This window comes from Achroia grisella, unplaced genomic scaffold, assembly GCF_030625045.1.
Source record: "Achroia grisella isolate CSIRO2021 unplaced genomic scaffold, CSIRO_AGI_Agris_v1 utg997, whole genome shotgun sequence".
NCBI classification, from domain to species: Eukaryota; Metazoa; Arthropoda; class Insecta; order Lepidoptera; family Pyralidae; genus Achroia; species Achroia grisella.
In genome coordinates this window covers 400,495-428,416 of record NW_026713081.1, presented here as the reverse complement: position 1 = coordinate 428,416, position 27,922 = coordinate 400,495, and the positions used below count along the sequence as shown (strand labels likewise).

The window sequence follows — 27,922 nt, the reverse complement described above, 5'->3', positions numbered from 1 at the left end:
GCCAATTAATTAAAAAAAGCCAGGGCGTATCGCTAGTAATATGGCTAATTTAACGACCTCGATAGTCTAGAAGTTTTAGTTCAGCACATTCTCTTACTTCTGATGGTCAGGGGTTGTTTCTTTACACAGTACAAGCAATTTGTATTCATGAATTCGTTTGTATCTGTTGTAATTGGCTAATCCCAATGTATTTTATATTCTAAATTTGTATTTAAACTTTATAGTTATTTTTGTATATTCTTGTTTGTTACTTTACTTCAATAATATGTCAATACTGGGGGAAAGGGGATTTTTAGTAATGTGGACTGATGATCTCATTGCTAGCAATGTACCATGTCAGGTTGACCTCCACGCGGTTCCCCCTGGAAACCATAGTGATAAATTCTTGGTGAATTTGTCACGATGGGCTAACTGACCTGACCTCATGCTCAAATCTTATCATCCTCCACTGGTGCCCCGCCAGCGTAAACCGTTAGCGCAGGCGGGTGCACCATTCCATTATCATCCATAAAAAAATACGCTTTGTAATTGCTGATTAAAATCGACATTACTAAAGTCAAAATTTGCGATCCATCCTTGGAATGCTCCATACCTTTATCATAGATAAAAAAAAACTATGTCAATACTATACCAAATATATATATTTTCTCCGTTTACCAAGTCTTTATTCCTTTTACCTATATACATATAATAAAACGTACAACAGTATTTATCTAGATGTTTTATATGAATATTATGTATATATTAGTTATTTAGGACCCGTAATACAAGTTCTGCTTAACTTGGGACTAGATGACGCTGTGTGAATTGTTCAAAGCTATTATTATATCCCTTATCCTACGAACGTAATAACATTTAGCCATTAGCACTATTGGTAGTCCACTTCGCGACGAATGTTATGACAGAGAGATAATATTTTGGTTGAATATTTAGTCTTACAAGTGTTTTTATATAGAAATGTTCGCTTCAGGAAGCATGCAAAATTACAATTCTTCTTAATGAAACAGACGATTAAATGTTTAGTCAATTCTCGCAACAATTAACAACATTTTTAGGAGTCATTTGTAGTTTATAGTTTTAAACCTATTTAGTGGCATCTCTCTAATTACCTGTGGTAATTTATTATATACTAGTAGACCCGGCCACGCGAGCTGTGTCTAAGGTTAAATAATATTGCGGCATAAATTGAGATGTAAGCTATCAATCAAATTTATAATCAGTTCAGTAGTTTAGGAGTTAAGATTTGTATGTAGCTGACATGTCATGACATGTCGCTATTACGAGCATATTTGCATATTTGAGGCCAACGTCATTCGATAAATCGTGTAATTTAATACAAACAAATCATTGCATCCAGCCTCACAATGTCACCACCTTGAGATCCACAAATATTTTCACCCAAAAATCAATCGTCAAATATATGTATTTGCATACAACCTGATTCCCAGAACGAGTCATTCAATGCCAAAAACTTTACGTGAATCCAAACAAACATACAATAAATAAAATAATGACTGAGAGGCTGTTTACTCAGCAACAATGGACCAAAAACGCGTCTGAGTAGGTCGACGCGCGCAGCGGGACACCTTGGGCTAATATTGAAATATCTTTTATCTTGCTCCTCAAATTAGAAAAAAGATGACACCTGTCAGAGATGCACCCGAGACTGCGAGGGAATTTCTTAAAAAAATCTATAATCCTGAGCAATGAGACGTTTGTGTAAACATGCATTACATTTCTGGCAAAAAAAAACCAGTAAATTGCACGTACGTAACTAAAATTACATTTTTTGTTGATGATGTTGAAGTGATGATCACGCAGGCGCTGATAAATTTAAAATCAAAATTATTTATTCATGTAGGACATTTTAGCCGTCAAATTTTTGTATCATATTTTTTTCACTACCGTCCAATTCAGTGTACAAATTCAAATGAGTATCAAATTGTACACTGATGCAGTTTAATAAATAAATAAATAAATTATTGAGGGAAGCTATACGTTATATAACATCACGCCCTGACCAATAGGAGCGGAGCTGGAATTAATTGAAAGTGTATGAAAAGAACTGGCAATAAAGTTTAAATTAAAGGAATGAAATCCGGTAAATATATCTGTTGAATTCACTACGGTGCAGTAATCGACTCCACCGTAGTGAATTCAGCAGATATAAACTACAATGTTCTCCAAAGGTGATTGACGGTTCTGTATATTGAAAATATAACACGACCTCGGAGGTTTAGTGGTTTAACACACCGCCTTGCTTCGGATGGTCGCGGGTTCGCTTCCTCACACTGTACGAACATTTGTGTTCACGAGTATAGGTGTTTTCTACGTATAGATATCATGTATGTATTTACTAAAAAAACTAAACTTAGGTTGGGACAAGGTTACGCTGTGTAAATTGTCCTAGGGTTATTGTTATTTATTATTACTGAACAAATACTATATAATTAATATATATATATATATATATATATAAACCTGAAATTTATTTAGATATATGAATGGATGGATGTATGATGTTCTTGCACATACAATTCAATAAATTAACATTGATATTAAAAGTTATTTTCAACTGTTAAAACAGAGATGTTATAAGAACATATAAAATATACTTCACATATAATCTGATAATATCTCTATATATAATATAATCTGCATAATCCTAAATTAAATAAACATTTCATAATAACTATAATTAATTTAAAAATTATTTCTCTCGTTCCAGCACCAAAACTGATGATACCTCCAGCGGAGTTCGTCAACCAAGGGGGAATCGGGAGTCCCCAAGAGGGGCTGCGCACCCCCACCGGCAGCCAGATGCTGGCCAACCCCCTCCTCAACCTGAACAACACCGGCCGAACCAACTTCACGAACAAACAACTAACAGAACTCGAAAAGGAATTTCATTTCAACAAGTACCTGACGAGAGCGAGACGAATAGAGATTGCGTCGGCCCTGCAACTAAACGAAACCCAAGTTAAAATATGGTTTCAGAACCGACGGATGAAGCAAAAGAAAAGAATCAAGGAAGGTCTCATCATAGCTCCCGAGGTGACGCCATCGCCTTCGCAAAACACTGTAGGCTCCAACGAAAATAGTCGAGAATCCAGTTAAGCTGTATACAGTGATTCCATAGACTTTTATAAAATCGAGACTCGACTTAGAAATGAGGCTTAACGAAATAGAGATGTGCTGAGTAGTTGAACTAATTCAAAATAAGAACGTTTTTTTACAAAATGCTTTTATAAAGTCTTGTCTCTAAGATTTCGTGATCAGATATTAGTTCATACCGTTTAACTAAGCCGATTGGATGCATTAAATTAATTACAGAGTTCCTATAGTCAGCTGTATCGTTACAACGTTTCATTGTCTCATTGTTTCATATTGTGTTGTTATCAAAATTACCAATGTTTTTCAAATTTGAACTCCATGGATTAGGTACAACTAGATTAAAAATAAGTTGCAACTTTTTTGTATAGTCTAATTTAAACTATACCTAATCAATACAGTAATTACTCCTTCTCTACATGTACAGATATCCCTGGATAATGTAATTTAGGATAAGTGAACTAATACCTAAATGTACAGCTATCCAATATTTCTTCAAATTTACAATAATATAATTCGACAATACATATTAAATTTAAGTATTATGATTTGACCGGAGAAATAATAATAAAATAAAATAATATCCGGTTACTAAAAATTCTTTACAAAACTATTTCGATTATTACATTGTTAGCATGTAATTTAATAACAATAATAAAATATGTTTGTACACAGAAAACAAAAGAAAACCGTTGAAGTTGAACGAAGATTTTTATGAGGAAATTAATGTAGAACCACAATAAGAATAAACTGTGTTATTTTCAAAAATATTCCTCAGAATTACCGTAGAATTGGCAGGAAAATATCGACAATATCTAAGAACAATATCTAAAAATAAAGAATAAATATCTAAGAATTTTTCTTACTTTTTAGGTTTGAAATAACCTAAAAAGTAAGAATTATTATGTGTATTTCTCGATATTGTCGATATTTTTAATTTTTTTGTCTGTTGAATGCATAAATCTATGTACAATCGAGAAAAATATGTAAATCAAAACATTTTATATCGATTTCCCTCCGCTCCACGCATCTCTACTTTGTTGATGTTACCAGTTTAAACGAACTAATCGATCAATAGGACTAATACAGTGTAAAATAGTACAGTACAGTACAATATAAAACTAACATTTTAAACTTTTTATAATATATACATATATTTTGTTATAAAAAATATCTAGTAAGTGAAATATAATTTGAACTGGAGCTCAATTATGTGATTCAATTACTGATCATTTCAATTTATAACTGACATACGACCCGTCCCGTGCATTACATATCTTTGAATTTCCCTGCTTGTTCTATACTATAACGCCCATGCATCTATATCTACATATAAAATTGGAGTGTCTGTTTGTAATATTGAAATAACCGTTTTTTACTACATGCATATGAATATAAATACGGTACATACACCAAAATAACATTTTATACAATTTTTGTCTGTGTCTGTTTGTTCCGGCTAATCTCTGAAATGTCCGGACCGATTTTGACGGGATCTTTTTTGACAGATAGCTGATGTAATAAGGAGTTAACTTACTCCTTTTATTTTAGAAAATAAAGTTTAATTCCACGCGGACCATGTCCGGGAACAGCTATACATATAAACATACCTTGTTAAACACTCTGTCTATTGCTAAAAACTGCATTAAAATAGTTAAGAAATGAGAATCGTAAATGAATTACATAATTAAGCCACTGGTTTGTTTGAACGCTAGCAATATAGTATATTGCGATATAAGTGCGTTATGATGGTTATAACACACGACGTGGAATTTCACCGCGAGCCGAAGACGAGGGCGTAATAGGGCCGAGTGTGTTATATACGCACGTATATCGTACGTTTTTCGACAGAATTATACATTATACATTCAATATTTAATTATTTATAGATATAGTTTAAGCTACTGATTGACAAACTGGATTATAAAATTTACATTTTATCGTTTAATTAATGATCAGCCGCATATAACTACAGTTATTGTTATTAAGTATAATCCGATCAAATAAATCAAAATTTCGTTTATCGCTGTCAATAATATAAATTCATATTAATATAGGTTAATCAATTACTTTGCAATTAAATGAGTTTTTTCTAATTACTTGACATATATACTATATCATTATGGGGTTATTACACTATCATAATATAGGTGTAATACATAATCTATTTATAAAGCTATCAATGCTAAAAGTACGTTAAATGTTTTGCAATCAGTTTTAAAAAAAGATTAATACATTTTTATGTAAGAAAAAAATATACAACTTTTTACATAGAACTTTTATTGTACAAAAATATTAATGGACAATAAAAATAGGAATATTTACAAATATTTTTTTTATGTTATAAGTTTCTTATCTGTTGATCTAGTAACAGATTGTTCATTTAATGTGCCAAGTATAAATATTTATTATTCTTTTCTTTATTTCTTTCTTTCCTGTATTTACAATTGTAATATTTAATATAATATAATTATACTAAACCACACCAATCATAAAATAGTATGCTAATATTACGTTCTCATGTTAACAAATATAATTATGATAGTGTACTAATCCCATAACTCACACAACGATTTAAAAAAGAACTTATAAAGTATGAAATTATAATTTATACATTTCTGTTCAATTATTACATAATATATATTATTAAATAGTGAGGTGTATTAATATTAATAATTATTATTATTTTCTTTTTTTACTCTTACGTAATATTATCTTATCTGTGCTGTTAGTATCTGTACTGATCTGTCTATATTATACCTCTAGTCACCCCTTATGACATTTTGGGAATTAATAAAACTGGTAACTATATGAATCCCATACTGCAAATGTATTACCCCAATAATAGTACCATATTACCCAATAACAGACAAATGCTACCTAAAATACCAGACTTTACATCAAAACCAAAAACTTTTTCAAAAATTCATTCATAACTCATATATTTATTAACATAGAAAGTTGATAATTGGATAAATACATAACAATTTTCAACTTTTTATCTCAATAAATATTTGAGAATATGAATTACTGAAATAAAAATATATATAAAGATGTTTTGCGAAGTTAGATATTTCAAGTTACGACAATTCAATTTTCTTCCGTCGATATATTGAGTCAGATTGCTATTTGAAATAAGTTTCTGTTATTTTAAATATTAACAATATAAAATGTATCAGCATGTGTCAAGACGCAATAGAATCATTATGTACCTATTTGTAAATGATGTTAGCTTAGACTTTAGGAACATTGTTTATATCTTCAGAAAATAGCAAAACGCTTGTGTTTTTAACCATATCATACAGTGACATTATTAATAACTATAAGAAAATATGTAATATATTATATTAAATGAAATACTTATTTGTACTCACACTTCTGATGTAACCATAACGTTGTTTTTTAATATAAACGTATGTTTTTCTTCTTTTATTAATTATATGAATAAATGGCAAGTCAAAAAGCTAATTTCTGTACTAAATGCTTATTAAAACACAACGTTATATATTTCGTTTTACGTTTTATTTTGTTAACAAACATTATTTTTATTTTATTAGACCAAAGCTCAATTTTTTTTTTAATTTATTGAATAGGTATGATAATCGTGTAATTAGTAATGTACAGGTGACATAAAATAATATAATAGATGTATATAATGATTGCGTGTTAGGTCGGTTTGTGTGTACATTTTATCATTAAGCTTAGTACCTAAAACTTTATCAATAAAATAATTTTATCTATTTTCAATCTGCCGTTTTCTTATCGATAATGTGATTAATACAACACAGATATTTTTCAAACTTGTCCAAGTAGGTATACCAATGTACGCGCACGAAATAATACATCTGGCCAAAGTTTAAATACGTAGCATAGATACAATAGATACCCACAGAACAGTAGATTTTTTTATATAATTAGAATGACAAACAAACTGACGATCCACCTTATGGTAAATGAATGGTGCACCCGTCGGTATACACTGTCGGGGCACCAAGGGAGGATGATAAGATGATCATGGTCAAGTCAGTCAGCCCATCGTGCGAAATGCACTAGAAATTTATCAGAAATGTTTCGTTTCGTTATGGTTTCCAGAAACCGCGTGCAGGACATCCTGACATGGTAATTGCTAATGTAGTCAACAATCCCCATAACCCTAGCGGTAAACTGTTCCCTATGCAATTATCAAAACTACAGATATCATATTATCATGTGATACCACTCGTTGACATTCCAGGGGACTAAGATATCCAATCCTGTAATTTCACAATGTAATCTGTCTACACCCGACACACAGCTAACAACGTAAGCTGCTTGACGGCTAAAATAGGTGAGATTGAGATACCCACGTAGGTTTTTACTTCTTACAGTTTACGATAACCATCAGAGGTAAGCTCTGATGGTTCTAACTACTAACTATACTTTTTTTTTTATGGATGATAATGGAATGGTGCATCCGCCTGCGCTAGCGGTATACGCTGGCAGGGCACCAGTGGAAGATGATAAGATGAGCCTCAGTCAGGTCAGTTAGCCCATCGTGACAACCTCACCACGAACTTATCACGATGGTTTCCAGGGGGAACCGCGTGGAGGTCAACCTGACATTGTACATTGCTAGCAATGGGGTTATCAATCCACATTACTAACAATCCCCTTTCCCCCCAGTAACTATACTAGTATATAGTATTGTAAAGTGAGAAAGCGGTCTTTGTTACTAAGAAAGCCTAGCCTAGCCTAGCAAGTATGATGATACTTGCTAGGCTAGGCTAGGCTAGATACGAGCTAAGAAGATAAAGAAGAAAATACTGAAAAAATGAGAGCATCGCCCAATTAGTTTTATATCCTGATTTGTACACAACAAAGATTTTCAGATCTAACCAATACCAAACACTTGGTATTTTAATTAGCTCTCCGACGTAAAGAAAGCAGTAAAAAAAATCAATGAGGCCCTCACTCACATTGGATTCAAATATTCTCACGGATACATAAACCTCAGTAACAAATATTCTCACCGATTCATAACAGGTAGGTACTTAGACATATACCTACCAATCACTAGCCTGATTACCTACTGAACTTAACTTATTCTATTGACAAAAATCGTAAAACATTACTACTCAACCTTATATTACTATTCTACTATTTGTTCATGATCCGGTTAAGTAGCGCCATCTTGTAACTGGCGATAGATTTAAAATAAAAATCACTTGCTTTTCTTGTCGTTATTCTTCAAAATATTATATTCTTGATGGAAAGTATTTACAGTTTGCATTCGACATATTTTTGAAAATGTATTGTTAAATTGTCAATACAATTCTGTTAAAAATATTTCTATAAAATTATGAGGCGATTAGCACCTATAATATTTTGCACTTAGTAGTTTACAATAGAAATTATAGGTGGCGCTGTAACTAATTTTTATAATTCTATAAAAATATGTAATAAACTGTACTTTAAATAGGAATCGATTTCTTCTTGAAAATAAGATGTGTATTATTATTTTATTTACAAAAAAATTTATTATTATACAAATATAAACAATTTTTATTCAAATGAACTGAACATATAAACAACCAAATTGAATACTAATTTTCTTTATTTTGCGACCTCTCATTCAGAAAGCCGATTCAGCCAAGAGGAATGGGCAAGAACCTGGCTTCATAATGCGCTTTTTTAAACAATGTTGTACATCTTCAGTGTAATGTTAATTTTCCATTAAGCCTCTGGAATTCTATAATGCAGTTTATCTAGCAAACAACGCTCGTGCAGCATCATTCCAAGGTAAGAGGACGGCTTACCTCCTCGAGTAGTCCAGGTACCGTGTCTCCTTTAGTAACCTTCCTTCGTCATTTAGTAACCTTTTATACACCAAATACAGTAAAAGCTTTTGTTATTAGCTGATAAGGCCAATCCCCCATCCTGCCCTTAGTTAATACGCCTCTAAATATACTATTGCAGAGCAGAAGAATAGCAGAGAGGGTGGACTCACTGCCCCCTCTGAGTTATAGACCGTTTTGTCTCATTCATTATTTTTAAATTTTATTCATGTATAAGCAATTGTATTAGTTTTTATTAGAGATAAATAAAGATAATTATTATTATAGAAGTCTTTGAAGGTTCTCCTTGTATAAAAAATCCAGAAAATTTAGGTAGATTACTTTTATATATAATATTATATAAACAGGTATATAAATGAGTAAACAAAATAAACAAAAGAACTTATTTAAACAATCACAAATCTATTGATTACATATTAGATTATTCACGTAAAATTAAACAAATAATACTCAGTAAATAGTAAATTTAAAAATATAAAAGTTCTTATGCTTAAAATAAATACCTACTCAAACATTTACAAACAAAATATATTCATTTAAAATAACTTAATCTTCTATTTAACAATTTCGAATTTGAAGCCATTCTTATGTAATTGTTCAATAAGAGTGGTGTTACTAAAAGCTGCCCCAGTTGTTAGAACTCCGCCTCTGAAACCAGGAGTTTTAATGTTGAACAATGTAGTGACGGTAGATGAAAAAACTGCTGAAATCGCTAGTAATCGCTGAGTGACATTAGCTTCCGATTGAATTATCGCTATAGGATAACGGACTATGTAGTGTGACAAGATTGAATAAGATAAAAATGAATACATTTGAGGAAGTAATTTTTTTTCAGACTACTCTCATGCTGTTGGCCGCAGGTGGCCTTTACAGCTTCACCGGACGATAGGGGGCGAATGCAGATGGCACTCCAAACCAGTGGAAGAACTTATGGAGCTGCTGAAGGCCAACTCCCACCTGACGGATACGACTTTAGTCTGAGAGCACCGCTAGTGGTTCGAACCTCAGCTCAGGGTGTCGTAATTTCGATACCCGTTTGAATTGGATGGGGGATCGATCGGAGGGACGGTTTTTAGAGTATGAGAATTAATTCATAAGTTGTTTCTATTGGTTAAAATCTTCACAATATTAGTCTTTTTATTATTATATAACATTTTATTTTAATACTAGCTGCACACGCGACTTCGTCCGTATGGAACTTTATTTTTTCATATGCATGTAGTAAAAAACGGTTATTTCAATATTACAAACAGACACTCCAATGTATAGGTTATGTAAACTGGTAAGTATGATGAAAGGTTTCTATCGAAGAGTTGGGGCAAATTCATCACATACTCTGTCATACTCACTTGGGCATTTTATGCTGTTCCCATAGGATAGTAAGAGCGCTATGTAATACTCCAAGAACTGTAGCTCCATACCCAGGATTCACTCCTGATATCTACAAACAGAAACTAGACTTGTATTAACTGTAGGATCAATTTAAGTTCTTACTTTAATAGCCCAGAGATCTCCCTGGAAATATACTTATGTAAGTTATTGACTCTACTTAAACCTTACAGAAAAGACAATTTTTTTAAAATTAAATATTTGATCTACATATATTACTTAATTGATAAGATGGGAAGGGAAAAAACATTACATATACCCAAAATAAATGGGATAAGGAAGAAGCAGATGATGATGATCACTTAATTGATATAAGCAAATTAAAAAAAATCTGCTAATTTGATTACTTGTATTTTAAAAACACGTGCAAAGCCGAAAGTTATAGCTAGTGCTAACAAAACTTATATATATACTAATACTGGCTATCCCGGCAAACATTATTTTACTATATAAATTAATAACACTATTAAAAAATAGGGGATGGTAGAAGGGTGTATATATTTAGTGTTGTATATATTTTTATGCCGAATCATAAAAAAATTGTCTGAAATATAAAATAGAATTTGGCACCCTTAACACTTAGGGGTATAAAGAACAGATAACGGACCTACCGAGTATACATATAAAACTTCAACAAAATCGGTTAAGTCATTACGGACATGTATCGCAACTATCACTGTGACAGGAGAATGAACGAATGAATGAATGAATGAAACTCTTTATTATTTCCTCTCGCTCAAGACAAAGACAGTAACAATGGGCGGCCTTATCGCAAAAAACAATTTTATATACATTAGAGAGATATTTACAGTCCAACAAAATTCAACTGTAAATCTCAAATTCAAAATATCTTCATTCATGTAGGTATATTACAGACTGTCATGTCAAAATCTACAGTCAGTTTTGGTGAAGTTGTTTATGGTAGACTAGCTTTTTCCCGCGGCTTGGCTCACGTTAATTTATCCCCTTAGGGGTGGAGTTTATCAAAATCCTTTCTTAAGGGATGCCTACGTCATAGTAGCTTTATGCAAGCAAAATCTCAGCCCGATCGCTTTTAAAATTGACGAAGTTTCATACAAACTTTCATCCGCTATTTCATCCCTTTGTGGGTAGAATTAATCAAAATCCTTTCTTAGCGGATGCCTACGTCATAACATCTATCTGCATGCCAAATTTCAGCCCGATCCGTTCAGTAGTTTGGGCTGTGCGTTGATAGATCACTATGTCAGTCACCTTTGAGTTATATATATATATATATATAATATATTATAATTATAATTTATCCCCTTAGGGGTGGAATTTATCAAAATCCTTTCTTAGCGGATGCCTACGTCATAACATCTATCTGCATGCCAAATTTCAGCCCGATCCGTCCAGTGGTTTGGGCTGTGCGTTGATAGATCACTATGTCAGTCACCTTTGAGTTACATATATATATATATATATATAGATATAAATACTAACCCTTGCAACCATGGTCTTGTTCATCGGCGTGCGTTTTGTGTCTACCCCTTTCTCCCACCCTTTTCCGACCAGTTCCACTCGAAAATGGCAATTGTTTATCACTTCTTCACTGGGCCCTTCCTTTGTAAACATTCCAGCAGAAAAGAAACTGGGATAATTTATTACTAGATTCCTCGTGATGGAAACCATTGACATTACGAATAAGAAAGCCGCAGCAATAGCGAACAGTAAAGTATTCAGCAGGCTTCTCGTCTTGTAGTACACCTTAAAATATATAAAAATTAAATAATTAATCCAAGATGGCGCTGTGTAATATGCCTTGTAATATTATTATTATATTGGCTCAGCTGTTGCTGGCTTGTTACGCTTATCGTTTTTATTAATCTATACATTTAAATAAAATTGGAGTGACTATAATTGAAATAACACGGTACATACACCAATATTACATTTTTTACAATTTTTGTCTGTCTGTTTGTTCCGGCTAATCTCTGAAATGGCTGGATCGATTTAGACAGGACTTTTATTGGTAGGTAGGAGATGTAATAAGGGGTAACATAGGCTACCTTTATTTTAGAAAAAATATTTTATTTTAGAAAAATAAACTTAAATTCAACGCGGACGTAGTCGCGTGTATAACTTGACTATTATATAAATATATAAATATCTATAAATTCTTCAAGATGACTCTCCACGACGCTCTCTGCAATATCACTACAAAATATATAAACAATGTCGCTGTCACTGTCTGTTTCTATGTATGCTTAAATCTTTAAAACTACGCAATGTATTTTGAAGCGGTTTATTTTAATAGATAGAGTGATTCAAGAGGACGGTTTATATGTATAATACATGCATAATATTGTAGAGAAACATTGATAAATTTAGAGAGGAGAGTGATTTCGTAAATAAACACATTTTTGCGCTTACATTGCAAATTCTGGCTAAAACCCACGAGATAAATCAAAATAATGTACTACAGTATTGTACATCTTAAAAATGAAACTAAAAAAATGAAAAATCGAACGAAAGAGAATTATTAAACTACCGACCTCCGTATTTATAGACCGAATTCAGTGTACTAGTTTGGTCTATAAATACTAGATGGCGCTATTTACAATATTTGTAATAATCTTTTTATTAGGTCCTACATTAGTACTAAACACAAACTACCTTCTTTTAATATATTTTTAAAATATCGGTTGTTTTTCTACAATATTGATGTGAACTCTAATATAGTGTAATAATTGTATTGATAATACCTCGAATTGCACCGGCCTCTCCCCGTCAAAATACGACCGATGTTGAGTACGGTACACTACGAACTTGTCAGCTCCTAAGAAAGGCACGTACCAATCCTTGTTATGTTTGTGCAGAGGGCCCCTGAAATTATTTATTAGACAGCCTCGATGGTCGCGAGTTTGATTCCTCGAATATTTGTATTCATGAGTATGTTTGTTTGTACCGGTCTGGCTGTTTTCTATGTATATTATGTATGTATTTACAAAATTAAATATTTAAGTATTAGAATAGAATAGAATAGAAATCATTTATTCAAATAAACTTAATTTAAGCACTTTTGAATAGTCATAACAATTTGTTTTTTAACTACCACTCGTTCGGAAAGAAGAAACTTGTGTGTTGCTCTTTTAAATAATCCTTGTAAGTTTACATTTACAAGTCGAAATATGTAAATACAAACTACCAACCAGCACAAATTTTTTGGGACAAATATAAATATACAATAAGATTAAATCAGTCGTAGTGATAAGATAAGAGCTGTCCAGTCCCTACAAGCAGCACTCGTTCACGAGTATGATGGATGAGCCAGCCATCACTGCACTCGACCATATTTTAGGGAGCCCAATGACCCAAAATTATATATTTTTATTCATATCAGTTGTCTAGTACCTATAACACATGCTTATCGTGGGACTAGATGGCGCTGTGTTAATTGTCCAGCGTTATATAATTACTATTATTTATGTAATATTATATTATCTGTACTATTATTAACATTGGACCTTTCGGCCTCCAGTGTGCGTTATATTTTTATCACTATCCTATAGCTACTTGAGATGAACTTGAAAGAAACTCAACTGGTGTAATATATTTACATTGGGGGAAAGAGGGTTGTTAGTAATGTGGATTAATAACCCTATTGCTGTCAATGTAACAAAGATGTGCTACCTGACTTGACCTCATGCTCATCTCCTCATCATCCTCCACTGGTACCCCGCCAGCGTATACCGTTAGCGCAGGACAGTGCACCATTCACAAGCTCTGCTTAGTTCGTCTAGATGACGCTGTGTGAATTGTCCTGGGTTACTAATGTAATAGATGTGAGAAAGAGAAGGAGGTATCATGTCGTCTCTAGCGCACACTGCTGGCGTCATACGGGCATTAAGCTGTGAACGGCGAGTGAGAGCAGTGGTATGTCTTGAGAACCGATAATTAAGAAGACAAACAGTACAATTATAATTTATATATAACACTTACCGTAACTGCAGTTCCGGTTCAAACTTAAGCATTTTCTCAGGGAATAATTGTTTTCGTAATGATAACAACTTTAATTGATCCGAAAATCTGCAAAAATATAATAAAACAATGAAAAACCTTATATAATTTATTAAAACCTTATGTATTTTTGTAAACTAGTAGAAGCTCATTTGAAAAGAATAAAGTTTAGCTTCTTGTCAGTTCTTCTGAGCTCAAAAGCACTCTGATTTAACATATCATAAGTCTGTAATAGACCTACATGAATAAAGATATTTTGAGACCTAAACTAAATTTCTTATCAAAGCTACTCATACCAAAACTCAAACATAAAATTATTCATTAAATAGGACGTTACGGCCCCTTGTAATATATTAGCTGGCTACTTCAGTTAAGAGTTGGTAAGAAACAAATTTCTTAGCATTTCATTGATATTTCATTTACGGGTGCCGGGTCCATCGTGTGGCAAAGAGGGTTCGACTTCCCGGGAACTAGTTCCCGGGACTTCTGACTGGGCTGTAGGTTTAAGGAGCCCCTTGCCGATGTACATGAACACTCATCTTCACCGCTCGTCTTTCTCTCCCAGCACAGACAGACCTGGTAGGAGCCTGCTAATGCAGGTTTAGATACATTCTAATATATTTTTAGTGCAGTTTTAAACAGGACAAGATCTTTTAGAAGATTGTAGTGAGATTTCGCTGGCATACCTCTCGCTCCCACTTCGACCGCATATAAATTAACCACATGGACATTTCTCGTTAATTCATTAACTAGTTCATCTATTGCAGTTCTAAACTAAAGCGTAAAAATATAAAAATAGTTTTACCCATAGATGAGGGATTCCCAAGTGCCGGAATTAAGAACACTGGTTTTACTTCCTTTGTTTTTAAAGTCAGGGGAGAGATAAGTTTCCATATATGACTCCACTGAATTCAATGTACCTGCAATTACCAAATTAATCTTTATTAATGTCATCATCATCATCATCATCGCAGCCCGGAAGACGTCCGCTGCTGGACATAGGCCTCCCCCAAAGATCTCCACGACGATCGGTCTTGTGCTGCTCGCATCCAATGCCTTCCAGCGATCTTGACCAGATCGTCGGTCCATCTTGCTGGAGGCCTTCCCACGCTGCGTCTTCCGGTCCGTGGTCGCCACTCGAGGACTTTACTGCCCCAACGGCCATCTGTCCTACGAGCTATGTGCCCTGCCCATTGCCACTTCACTTCCACTTTATTAATGTAATTATACAAAATAAACAATTCTTATATATGTACATTATGTCAACTTTCTGATTGTGGGGACTAATCTGTTTGGGAACATTTGCTGGTGGACAATATTCATTCTAATTCAATTTGAAAATTAATCTCTATTTTTGTAATAATGTACAAGTTCATTTGAAAAGAATAAGATCTGAGTTTCTTGTCAGTTCTTCTTAGTTCGAAATCACACAGGATAGATTTATGTCAGAAATTAAATTAGAAATGTAAGAAATAGGGTATGAAAATCAGAATAAGAAAGCATTCGTGTAGGACCTTTTGAGCCGCTTAAATACGTCACATCATCATCTGCTTCTTCCTTATCCCATTTATTTGGGGTCGGCGTAATATGCTTTTCGCTTCCATTCATCCCTGTTCGCAGTCGTCGCTTTAATTTCTTCCTTTCTTACCATATCATCTTTCACACAGTCCATCCATCTCTTTTTCGGCCTTCCTCTGCCCTTATAACCATCCACATTCATATGTAACACCTTCCTTAAGATATGATCTTCATTCCTACGCATTACATGTCCATACCACGATAGACGATTACTCTTCAACCTCTCTGACACCGGCGAGACTTTCATACTTCCTCTAATGTATTCATTCTTTATCTCATCCATGTTATCAGCTTATGTACGTCACACTTATTGTATTAATATTTTTCCCTATCGTCCAGTTCTGTATATAGACTTAATTGAAAAGAACTGTCAAGAAACTCGACTGTTTTTTTTAAAGCCAGTTTATATACACTGTATACTTATATAGCTGTCTAATGAAAATATCTCGTGCATAAACAACAATTCCCATGCATTTGTCACTTAAGTAATCGTTTAATGAGTAATACTCAATGAACATGATTTAATAGATGTCTTAAATTTATTAAAAGTAATTTCAGTATATCCTTAGTTACTATAAGGATCTGAATTTGAGCACCCATTGAGTTATATACAAAGATAGAGAGATTTGTCGTAACTAGTTCATATGCGTACCTTCCCATTTCTGTTGCAGGAACACGACCCCCATATCGTTGGGTATGCTGTCGAAGCCACACGCGCTGATCACATAAACGCCCGCCTCCCGCGCTTGTCCGTCGTATACCAGCTGCATCGTCTCCATGAACTGAAAATGTTTTCAAGCTAGGTAAACTTTATAGAATTGACCGGCCTCGGTGATTTAGGTGTTAGCACACTTATTTCGAATAGTCGCGGGTTCGATTCCTCGCATGGTACATTTGTATTTATGAGTCTGATTGTTTGTATTGGTCTGGGTATTTTCTATGATTATTAAGTATGTATTTACAAAAAAAATGTATGTATGTATGACTTATAATAGTTGTCTAGTATCCATAACATACGGTTTGCTTAGTTTGGGACTAGATGGCGCTGTGGGATAAAGTCCTGTTGATAAAGTCAACATTGCAACAGTTTTAATTAAGTTGAACAGGCGTTTTACTTCTTTATTATTTGTACCCTCGAATTCGAACTATATTTATTATTCCTATTGTTAAACAATGTAATATGTGTAATTCTGATGAATAAGCTATATTATTTTAAAGTTTTATTAAAATCCATTCAGTAGTTTTTGCGAAAGAATACACCTCCGATCGATCGCCCGTCCAATTCAAACTGGGATCGAAATTACGACGGCCTGAGCCGAGGTTCGAACCCCTAGCTGTGCCCTCAGACTAAAGTCGTATCCGTCAGGCGTTAGTTGGCCTTCAGCCGCTCCATAAGTCCTTCCGCGGGTTTAGAGTGCCATCTGCACTCGCCCCCTATCGTCCGGTGAAGCTGTAAACCCAGATGCGGCCAACAACATTATAGTTAAAAAAACTAACCAAGGGTTCTCCACTAACGTCCACATAATGAGTCTTCGCATCGATGGCGGCGCGGACCACAGGCTCGCCGTACAGTCGGTAAGGCCCGCAGCAGTTAATCAAAACCTTGGCCTGCGCACACATTTGTTTCAGCGATTTATTGTCGCCAGTGTCTGCCACTAGTATCCTAATGTGCGACAGGTCTTTACCTGTAATTCAGGATTCATTATTTGTAAAACATGCGTGATTAGATAAGCTGTTATATATCGATGATTAAATAGAAAAATATCATTTTACAAAATTAGAAGCTAGAATTGCCTCCTTTTATATAAGTCAATTAAATTAACCACGCCGTCTTAATCATTATCTAAATACCTTAATATGATATATAATACTTTAATTTAATTTAAAAAAAACTGCTGGTCTTGTAAAAAAACAATTTACATTTTGAATACTGCCATTTTTCTATTTAACCGACGACATGTAGAAAGAATTTCACCGACATCTTTAGCCTAGATGGCATATAATATACTTAAATGCTACAATAAAATATTAAATTTAAATGTTAAACTATAATAAAAAAAGAATCTGCATTCTGAATAAGTGGTAGAATCAATATATGACTATTCAAAAGTGCTTGTAATGAGTTTATTTGAATAAAGACTATTTCTACTTCCATTTCTATTTCTAATGATGTTGTAATAATACAAGAACTACAACTTTAAGTGTATGTACTATAATATAAAACTAATAAAAGAGTTGGTAAAATTTATCATCCAAAAAATTTGATATTTTATAATAACATTTGTCAATCAACAACCTTTTTAATTTATATTTGAACTAGCTTTTGCCCGCTGCTTCGCTCGCGTTAATTTATCCCCTTAGGGGTGGAATTTATCAAAATCCTTTCTTAGCGGATGCCTACGTCATAGTAGCTTTATGTATGCAAAGTCTCAGTCCGATTGGTTTGAAATTAACAAAGTTTTATACAAACTTTCATCCCCTATTTTATCCCTTTGAGGGTAGAATTAATCAAAATCCTTTCTTAGCAGATGCCTACGTCATAACATCTATCTGCATGCCAAATTTCAGCCCGATCCGTCCAGTGGTTTGGGCTGTGCGTTGATAGATCACTACGTCAGTCACCTTTGAGTTATATATATTTAGACTAGCTACTCGCCTCATCTTCGCTTGGGTGTACGTGTATTATACATATAAACCTTACTCTTTAATCACTCTAACTGATAAAACAAACCGCATCAAAATCCATCGCGTAGTTTTAAAGATTTAAGCATACAAGAGACGGACAGACAGCGACAGCGACTTTGTTTTATACTATGTAATGATACATTATTGGGAAGGTCCTTTAAGTATTTAGGTAACATATTTAACTTGTGTTAAATTTTATAGCCATTCCCATTTCTGTAACTGATCTAATACAGAGATAGACTATAAATTTTTTGCCCCCTTATGTGAAAAATTTTATCTACAATGATTTGTGATTTGTTAAATTTATTTCTAATAGATATTTATGAACTAATAAACATATTACTTAAATATATTTAATTTTAGAAGAGCAACACGCAAGTTTCATGCTCGTTCTTCTTGTGATGAGACAGCTTTCCGAATAAGCGGTAGATTAAAAGAATGATAACTATGACTATTCAAAAGTGCTTAAATTAAGTTTATTTTGAATAAATTATTTTCTATTCTATTCTATTCTCTTCGCCTAGTATAACCACGAGGTTGGTATGGCCTGTCTGTATGTTCCGGTTAATCTCTGAAATGACGTGACCGATTTTGACGGGACTTTTTTGGCAGATAGCTGATGTAATAAGGAGTAAATTAGTCTACTTTTATTTTAGAAAATAAAGTTAAATTCCAAATCATACCACAGATTATATTAATTTGTCTAAGCTCGTGGACGTGATATACGTGCAAATAGGACTTTTAAAGCTCGCAGAGTTTCTTCTAATTCCTCTTGAAGCGATTTATTAGTTTGTGCAACACGTAAATTGAAATCTTCTGCAATCATTGAAAGAGGCAAGTCATTTTCGATTAGTACTGCCGTATTAATATCTGCTTGGTTTGGTTCTTTACGATATAATCGTGTGATTATATTTTTTCATTTCTTTTTCAAACGCCGCCCAATCCCGTCAATCTCGAACGGGATCTCGTCGTATGATGCGTCGGGATTGATCCCGAAAAACTTACAAGAGATCTCGCGAGATCGGGATAAATAAATCTGTTGCATTCCAATAGTGGTATGGCTATCTGTCTGTGGTATAACCAATGATTGACCTATATAGTTTTAATGAGCTGAATTTCTTGTCAGTTCTTGTGAATTGCATGCAATACAACTTACCTAATTAGTAATAATTAAATGAGTATAACGTGTGAAGAGTTATCACACATAGGGATACTGAAGACTGTCAATGGCAACAATAAATCGCTGATACATTAAATTCAAATTCAAATTCAAACGGACTATTATGATATCTCAAATCTACCGTCAGTTCGGGTGCCTTCGAGATGAGAAAAACTGACAAGAAACTCAACTCGTATTCTTTTTAAATAAATGCTGTACATGTTTACAATAATATAGGTTCATTCTTAAATTCATATTTGGGACATACACCTTTATTGCATGATTAAGTATGAATATAAAAACTTCTTGGCCATCTAAGTATATTTTACTATTTATTTACGTGATGATTCGAAATTTGAAAATTATTATAACAAAAGTTTCATACCATAATATGTTCCACCCCGACCACACTTTTACACACACACACGACACCGTCCTTTTTTTTGCGAAGACGACGACCTAAACATTTTTTATCGCGCATTCAACCGGGCAGGGGACAAACGAGCATGCCCCCGGGCACCCCTCCGATCGATCCCCCGTCCAATTCAAACGGGGATCGAAATTACGACGGCCTGAGCCGAGGTTCGAACACCAGTGGTGCCCTCATACTAAAGTCGTATCCGTCAGGCAGGAGTTGGCCTTCAAAGCTCCATAAGTCCTTCCGCGGGTTTGGAGTGCCATCTGCACTCACCCCATAACGTCCGTTTCAATATGGCCAACAGTATCGGTTCGGAAAAAAAAACCATAAGATGGCGTATTAAAAATTCTTTTTTTTTTTTTGTAAATTCCTTAATATAAATTATATAATATACCACTTCCATTAGTGTTTAGTAAATTACTTAATATTAAACACTAGTGGAAGTGGTATTATTTTATTGGATCCGTTAAACATTGCATATAGGTGCAGAAGGAATTGGTTGTAAATAAATTTTATATCTAAAATCCAGATATGATATGTACACCAGCGACACCTAAATATTACTGATCACTATCTCGTGTTATATCTATGAATGACGTTATACCAGTCGAAAACATTAATGAAACTATATCTAAGTAATTCATAATTCTGCTTGAATGACGTTAGATATTAATGATATATGTATATCATTGTATCACTATGATGTTGTAGTTTTACTTGTTTTGTTGAATGTGAATTCGTGAAATGGAAATCGTGTTTCTATTCGTGTTGTATATCACAATTTACAGAGTACGATGTCTTTTGTTTAAGTTTATAATCCACGAGCCAGGACCTAATTTCGCCAATCGAAAGGATCTCTCGGCCGAAAACTTCTAAAATAATAATAATAATAATCTCAAGACAATTCACACAGCGCCATCTAGACCCAAGTTAAGCTACCTAAAGCTTGTGTTATGGATACTAGATAACTGATACAAATATATAGATATATATTTTTTCGTATACATAGAAAACACCCAGAACGACACAAACTATAATACTCATGAATACAAATGTTTGTACCGTGCGAGGATTCGAACCCGCGACCATCAGATGTAAGGCGTGTGTAAAACCACTTGACCACCGAAGCCGTCTTTCTTTAACTTTGAAATAGAAATAGAAAACATCTTTATTCAGTTAAACTCAATACAAGCACTTTAGAATAGTCATATTTTTTTATTCTACCACTCATTCGGAACGCAGACTCATCACAAGAAGAATGAGCAAGTAACTTGTGTGTTGCTCTTTTGAATAGATGTTTTTTAAAATAAATAATTACACAATAACAAGTAAGAGGCATGCTATAATATACCGAACATAGAAACCGTTACGCACTCTTTCTTTATCTCATAATATTTTCTTAAACCTAATCTTACATAACAAAGACAATGAAAAAATACATTAAATCTCTACATATAAATAAGATTGGAGGATTTCAATATTACAAACAGATGTTTGTAATATTGAAATAACCATTTTTTACTACATGCATATGAATATAAATACGGTACATACACCAAAATAACATTTTTTACAATTTTTATCTGTCTATCTGTTTGTTCCGACTAATCTTTGAAATGGCTGGACCGATTTTGACAGAACTTTTTTTGGCAGGTAGCTGATGTAATAAGGAGTGACTTAGGCTACTTTTAGTTTAGAAAAAAACATTTATTTTAGAAAATAAAGTTTAATTCCATCCGGACGTAGAGAGGTCCGGGAACAGCTAGTAAACAATAAATTTAATCGCGGTCATGCTACATGATGATACATCATCAGACGTGCTCCGTAGTCCGTTTCACTACCATATCTCAACATTTCCACCAATATACAGCTTGCAAAGAATCATGTACCTGTTAATTTGGAAACATCAGCCACCATTTTCTCGAGCTTTCTTTGTGAACGACCAGCTACTCCCCATGACAATGTGTCGTAACTCTCGCCACCACGTGCCAGCTTCTCCACCACCTTCTTGCCGGTGAAGCCGGTAGCGCCGAATATTACCAGGTCCAATCGCGACATCTGGAAGGAGAATAGAATAGAATAGAAAATCAGTTATTCAAATAAACTTACATTGAAGCACTTTTGAATAGTCATCACATTTTTTTTCAATCTACCGCTCATTCGAAAAGCTGTCTTATCACAAGAAGAATGAAGAGAAACTCGCGTGTTCCTCTTTTCAATAATTTTGTTGTCAATTAACTAAGAGAGAAGTTTACTAGTAGTCGTATATCATAAACAAAATTTTGACAGCCTCGATGGTCTAGCGGTTATGACACCGCTTTACTTCCGATGGTCGCGGGTTCGTTTCCTCGCACGGCATAAACATTTATATGATTGTTTATTCATATAATGAACCCAGAAAGAAATCTTGAACAATCCACACAGCTCAATGTAGTTCCAAGGTAAGTAGAACCTGCGTTATGGGTACTCTAAAATTAACACAAATACTTAGATATATTTTTGTAAATACCTACACAATATACACAGATAACACCCACTTACTCATGAATACAAGTGTTAGTACCGTGCGAGGAATCGAACCCACGACCATCGCATAGTAAAGCGGTGTGCTAAATCACTAAACCACCGAGGCTGTCAATAGAATAGCTCTACAGATCTCTTGTTGTAGATTGTAGTGAAGTGACCATTGTTGAACGACTATTAATGTCTATGACATTGAGAGTACCTATCTATACACTGAATGACCATCACAGACTATTTACCATAACAAGTGGTTATTTACTCAATACTGTTTGTAGAACCACGTTTAAACATACATGACGATATGTATGTGATATATTTAAATGAATGATATTAATATTTCTAGTCGGATCTTTATAGAAATAGTTTTGTTTGTTACCAGTGTTTCCATCGCCGTAGAATAAGTTAGAAATATGACTTTAGAGGGATTTTTTTTTCAGATTTGAAGTCACGACCGCTGTGTTTAAGTCGGTCTAATAAACCACTAAATCACCACGTTCATTTACTGTTTTGTTATATATTAACATACGTTTTATTTTGCATGACATAATAACCATTTGCGTTTCCATCTGTATTGATAAATAACGATTCAATTTGTAACTAAAAAATATTTTGAACTAATTTTAAAGGCCAGTAAAATGTAATTTTCCGCCCCAATAACATGAAGCACTACATTTATATAAAAACAAATATATACTGTTACAGAAGAATTGACTATTGTTTTTAATAAACACAGGAAAAACAAGTCGTTAACATAATTACATAAATCACTCATTAAAACTAGATACCTACTAGCAATTTTTGCTTCTGCATATCCACAACGTAAGTATTAACGTAGTTATGATGCAACATACATATACACTATATGTACTAACTAACTACAAATATATATCAATCCTTATTGATATAAATGCGAAATTAACTGTGTGTCTGTCTGTCTCTTTCACGGCAAAACTACTAAACCGATTAAATTAAATTTGGTACACAGATAATCTAGACACTAAGAAAGAAGATAGGCTACTTTTTAATTCGAAAAAAGGGTTGTAAGAGCTCGAAAAGGGGCGATGCAAGGTTGTATTGAAGTATCGTCATTTTTAAAGCTAGAAGCTTGAAACTTCTTTTTTAGGCTGTTGATTAAATATAAACAAATATGACATGCAAAGTTTGAAAAACTGTACTCTTAACTCCTTAAGATATAATAGAATATGAAAATTTGTTTGGAAATCCGTTATTTCCACGCGGATGAAGAGGTGGGCACATTTAGTATGTAAATAAGAGTCAACCGAAATATTTTTCATTGTTTTCTGATATCAACAGTAATAGAGTCAATAACGCGGACGTAACACCCCTGCTGTTTCAGGCGTCCATTGGCTACGGTAACCAGATGTGCCGTATGCTTGCGTTGCCATACATCCATAATCCCTTATTACAAATATCTGCGTAAAGAATATGGGAAATAAATCAATAAAAGCAAACACATTTACCTAAATAACAATGGACGACCGAGCAATTATTTTTGTATTTTTCTAGAAAGAAAAGGGGTACAAAAATGGTATTCATTTTCTTCTATTTTACTTATATACTACGATGGTGGCAAACAAGCATATGACCCACCTGATGGTAAACGATTACCGTAGCCTATTGACGCCTGAAACACAGGCAGTGTCACGTGCTCGTTGCCGACCCTAAATTCTATATGAAAATAGAAATATCTAGACTTCCAAATACCTAATTACATATACAACTTCCAGCGTAAATAATGAATTTGTTACTTCAATCAATAATCAGGATGCTCGAATAAAGGAAACAGACTGCTTCAAATATCTCGGTTCCATTATATGTATAGTGATGGGACAATAGATGCATATATGCAATAGATGCAAGTGGAGGGAGCTCTGGGGCACTCTGCGATAGAAGAATGCCCATTCGCACTAAGGGCTATGCAATAAGTGCGTTCGGCCATCGTAAGGCTCTGAATGCTGGGCACCAAGACAAGAAACTCAATGTCACAGAAATGAGAATACTAAGATGGGCTGGTGGCATAACAATGCTGGACCACATCAAAAACATCCATGTTCGAGGTAGTTTTAAGGTGACTCCCATGAGAAGAGTTTCGAGACTCGCCTAAGGTGGTACGGTCATGTCATGCGGCGACCATCAGACCACATGACAAGAACAGTGCTTGACATAAGTACCCAGCCCAGGAGACGCGGCAGACCCTGTCTCACAAGGATGTCTGTTATTGAGAGGGATATAAAAAGCGCCAAAATAACATCTCACACGACCCAGGACAGAACGTCTTGGTGAAGACTGACCAGACGGGCCGACCCCAAATAAATGGGACCAAGGCCAGGCAAAAGAAAACAAAAGAAAGAATCAATCGTGATCGTGGATAACATAAAAAAATATGATTTACGCATACATTATCAAACCTAATCACTACTTAATATTTATATTACAGATAATCTTAATTACAGATACAATAAATAAATCAAAATAATAAATACATACCGTTTCAACTGATACGTGTTCAACCATTGGTACACTTTATCGTAATGATTAAATGAACGCGGAATCATTATTACTGGCACGTAGCATTAGTCATTACATCATTATCTGTAATTATCTCATTGTATTTATTATATTATATTATTATTACTGTTAGTAAACAGGAGACGATGGACTGTATTCTAAAATACCATATGATTATTTAAAAATACATATATCATCGACTATCGATCCCCCGTCCAAATCAAACGGGGATCGAAATTACGACGACCTGAGTCGAGGTTCCATCCCCTAGAAATAACCTCAGACTAAAGTCGTATCCTTCAGGCGGGAGTTGGCCTTCAGCTCCCATAAGTCCTTCCTTGGTTTGGAGTGCCATCTGCACTCGCCCCCAATCGTCCGGTGAAGCTGTAAAGGCCAGCTGCGGCCAACAGCATCATGACAATTCAACACATAACTGTATTGTAGAACGCAAACGAGGCAGATCAACGCTTTACCGAGTAGAAACGAATTAGAATAATTCAAAAAAAATGTATGCATAGTGCATACAGATGTATCCTAACGACAGTAACCACAGATGGGCAGTCAAAATCCACGGTCAATTCCCAATGCCACAGTAAACGCAAGTATCTACCACTCCTTTATTTCATTGAGAATGATTCCAATGTATCCAAATCCAGGGGCACCGTCTCAGCCCACGGTTTTACCCGCGTGAAAATTTAAACTTCAGAATGACACTACAACAACGCAAACCAGTGGCTTAATTATGTAATTCATTTACGGTTCTCATTTCTTAACTATTTTAATGCAGTTTTCAGCAATAGACAGAGTGATTTACAAGGTATGTTTATATGTATAAATAGCTGTACCCGCGACTTCGTCCGCTAGAAATTTAACTTTATTTTTCTAAAATAACAGTAGCCTAAGTTACTCCTTATTAGGTACATCAGCTGTCTGTCAAAAGAAGTCCCGTCAAAATCGGTCCAGACATTTCAGAGATTAGCCGGAACAAACAGACAGACAAAAATTGAAAAAAATATTATTTTGGTGTATGTACCGTATTTATATTCATAAGCATGTAGTAAAAAAACGGTTATTTCAATATTACAAACAGACCCTCCAATTTTATTCATATGTAAAGAGGAATAGATAATGAATTTCTGTTCGTTAGTCTCGTTAAAACTCGAGAACGGCTGAAACGATTTGGCTAATTTTAGTCTTAAAATATACGTGGAAGGTTTAAACGGTGTTAATTATGAAGAAATTAAATGAAGAAATTGCATAGAGAATAATAAAAATAACAATTTTATTTTCCCATACAAACTGTTCGTACCTGTCAAACAGGGTTCGTTCAGAAATTTATTGATTTACTAAACTTAAAAATCCATTCGATAGTATTTAATTAATTAATTCTGAGGCGGAACAGAGGTTATATATATTTATTTTTCTGTCGATTTTAAATGTATTTTCTTTATAGAATTGTCTTATATTTTTTATTGTCACCTTTTACCTTACAACCGTTTGTACACGTATCTTCATTATAAGTATTTACCATTTTCTATCCATTGTTTGATTTATATCACGCGTACAGTCCATTCATACGATCATCCACAGCATGATTCTATATTATGATTATATGATATTAAAAAAATATTGTAGACTAAATAAAACAGTCAATTTTGAATTTCATTATAGATTATTTATTATTATAAATTTCCCTCATTTAAAGTAAAAATATGTAGATTGATTTATATACACTTTTCGATACTAATTTTAGTTAACAATATAAATCACAGTTTCATATTGATACGACAGAATATTTTAAGCAATTTCTGGGGAATTATCATGTCTCATCACTCATTGGAGTGTTGCCCAACCTTTTTAGTGTTGCCCAACCTTTTTTGTGCCAAGTGCCACATTAGCCTTTTTAAAAAAAATTAATTGTTCAGGTAAGAAACTTAAATGACATGTTTTAGGAAGAAATCACTAGAACATTTGTTAATGATACACAGTAAATTTTCAAAACATAATGAAAAGCTGAAATTAAAATTTCATTCCATAATATTAATACATAAATATATTATAATATTCATTTATTATTTTCATTTAGTGATAAAACAGTCATTCAAGTATATAGCTTTTATATTTCAATTTGTCACCGAATTCTAGTATTGCATTAAAATTAAATGACCCGGAGCGAAAAGGTTAAACTCGTGTATAGTTACACACGTATAATTTTCAAAATGAGCCACTTTTAAATCAAATTGTCCCCCCACCCCCCTTGTGTGGCGTGGCCTCAAGGTTGGGAAATACGGGTAAACAAAACGGTTTTTCCATTACTCAATAACTGCCCCTACACGTACGCTACGACTTTCGCGCAGTGAAATGCTGTGCATGTAAATGTAGACAAAGACAACGAGAAAGATCGACAGTGAGCGCATTCCCGCGTCCTACAATCGTGCGTGCTTTAACGCCATTTTGTAATAATTAATTATCATTCCAAAATGGCTGACATCTGATTATGGAACAAAGACAAATATACAGTTATCGATAATTTTATAAATTATCAATAACTCTATAATTATCTTGAACTTGTCTTGGATAATAAAGTCTGTAGAATATAAAATGAAAAATTTTAAAAGTCAATGTAATGACATGTAATATTCATGCAGTCGTGTGTGAAATTTTGAACCCATGGCTGTATGGGCTTAGATTCTTTGCCCTTACTGTAAGTATATA

General features: G+C 33.8%; 2 protein-coding genes across 2 annotated transcripts; one reads left to right on the top strand and one right to left on the bottom strand.

Annotated features, from left to right (window-relative positions):
* Positions 1–2,176: 2,176 nt before the first annotated feature.
* On the top strand, positions 2,177–3,353 carry LOC131854413 (homeobox protein Hox-A1-like). The gene is made up of 2 exons (XM_059205527.1): positions 2,177–2,189; positions 2,729–3,353. The coding sequence occupies exons 1-2, from the start codon at positions 2,177–2,179 to the stop codon at positions 3,115–3,117; spliced, it is 402 nt and encodes a 133-aa protein (XP_059061510.1). The 3' UTR covers positions 3,118–3,353.
* Positions 3,354–9,409: 6,056 nt separating this feature from the next.
* Positions 9,410–25,288, bottom strand: LOC131854414 (saccharopine dehydrogenase-like oxidoreductase). The gene is made up of 10 exons (XM_059205529.1): positions 25,187–25,288; positions 22,045–22,213; positions 17,391–17,578; positions 16,546–16,675; positions 15,121–15,235; positions 14,298–14,384; positions 13,061–13,181; positions 11,799–12,062; positions 10,295–10,386; positions 9,410–9,593 (listed from the first exon to the last, which is right to left on the bottom strand). The coding sequence occupies exons 1-10, from the start codon at positions 25,211–25,213 to the stop codon at positions 9,500–9,502; spliced, it is 1,287 nt and encodes a 428-aa protein (XP_059061512.1). The 5' UTR covers positions 25,214–25,288; the 3' UTR covers positions 9,410–9,499.
* Between the last annotated feature and the right edge of the window lie 2,634 nt (positions 25,289–27,922).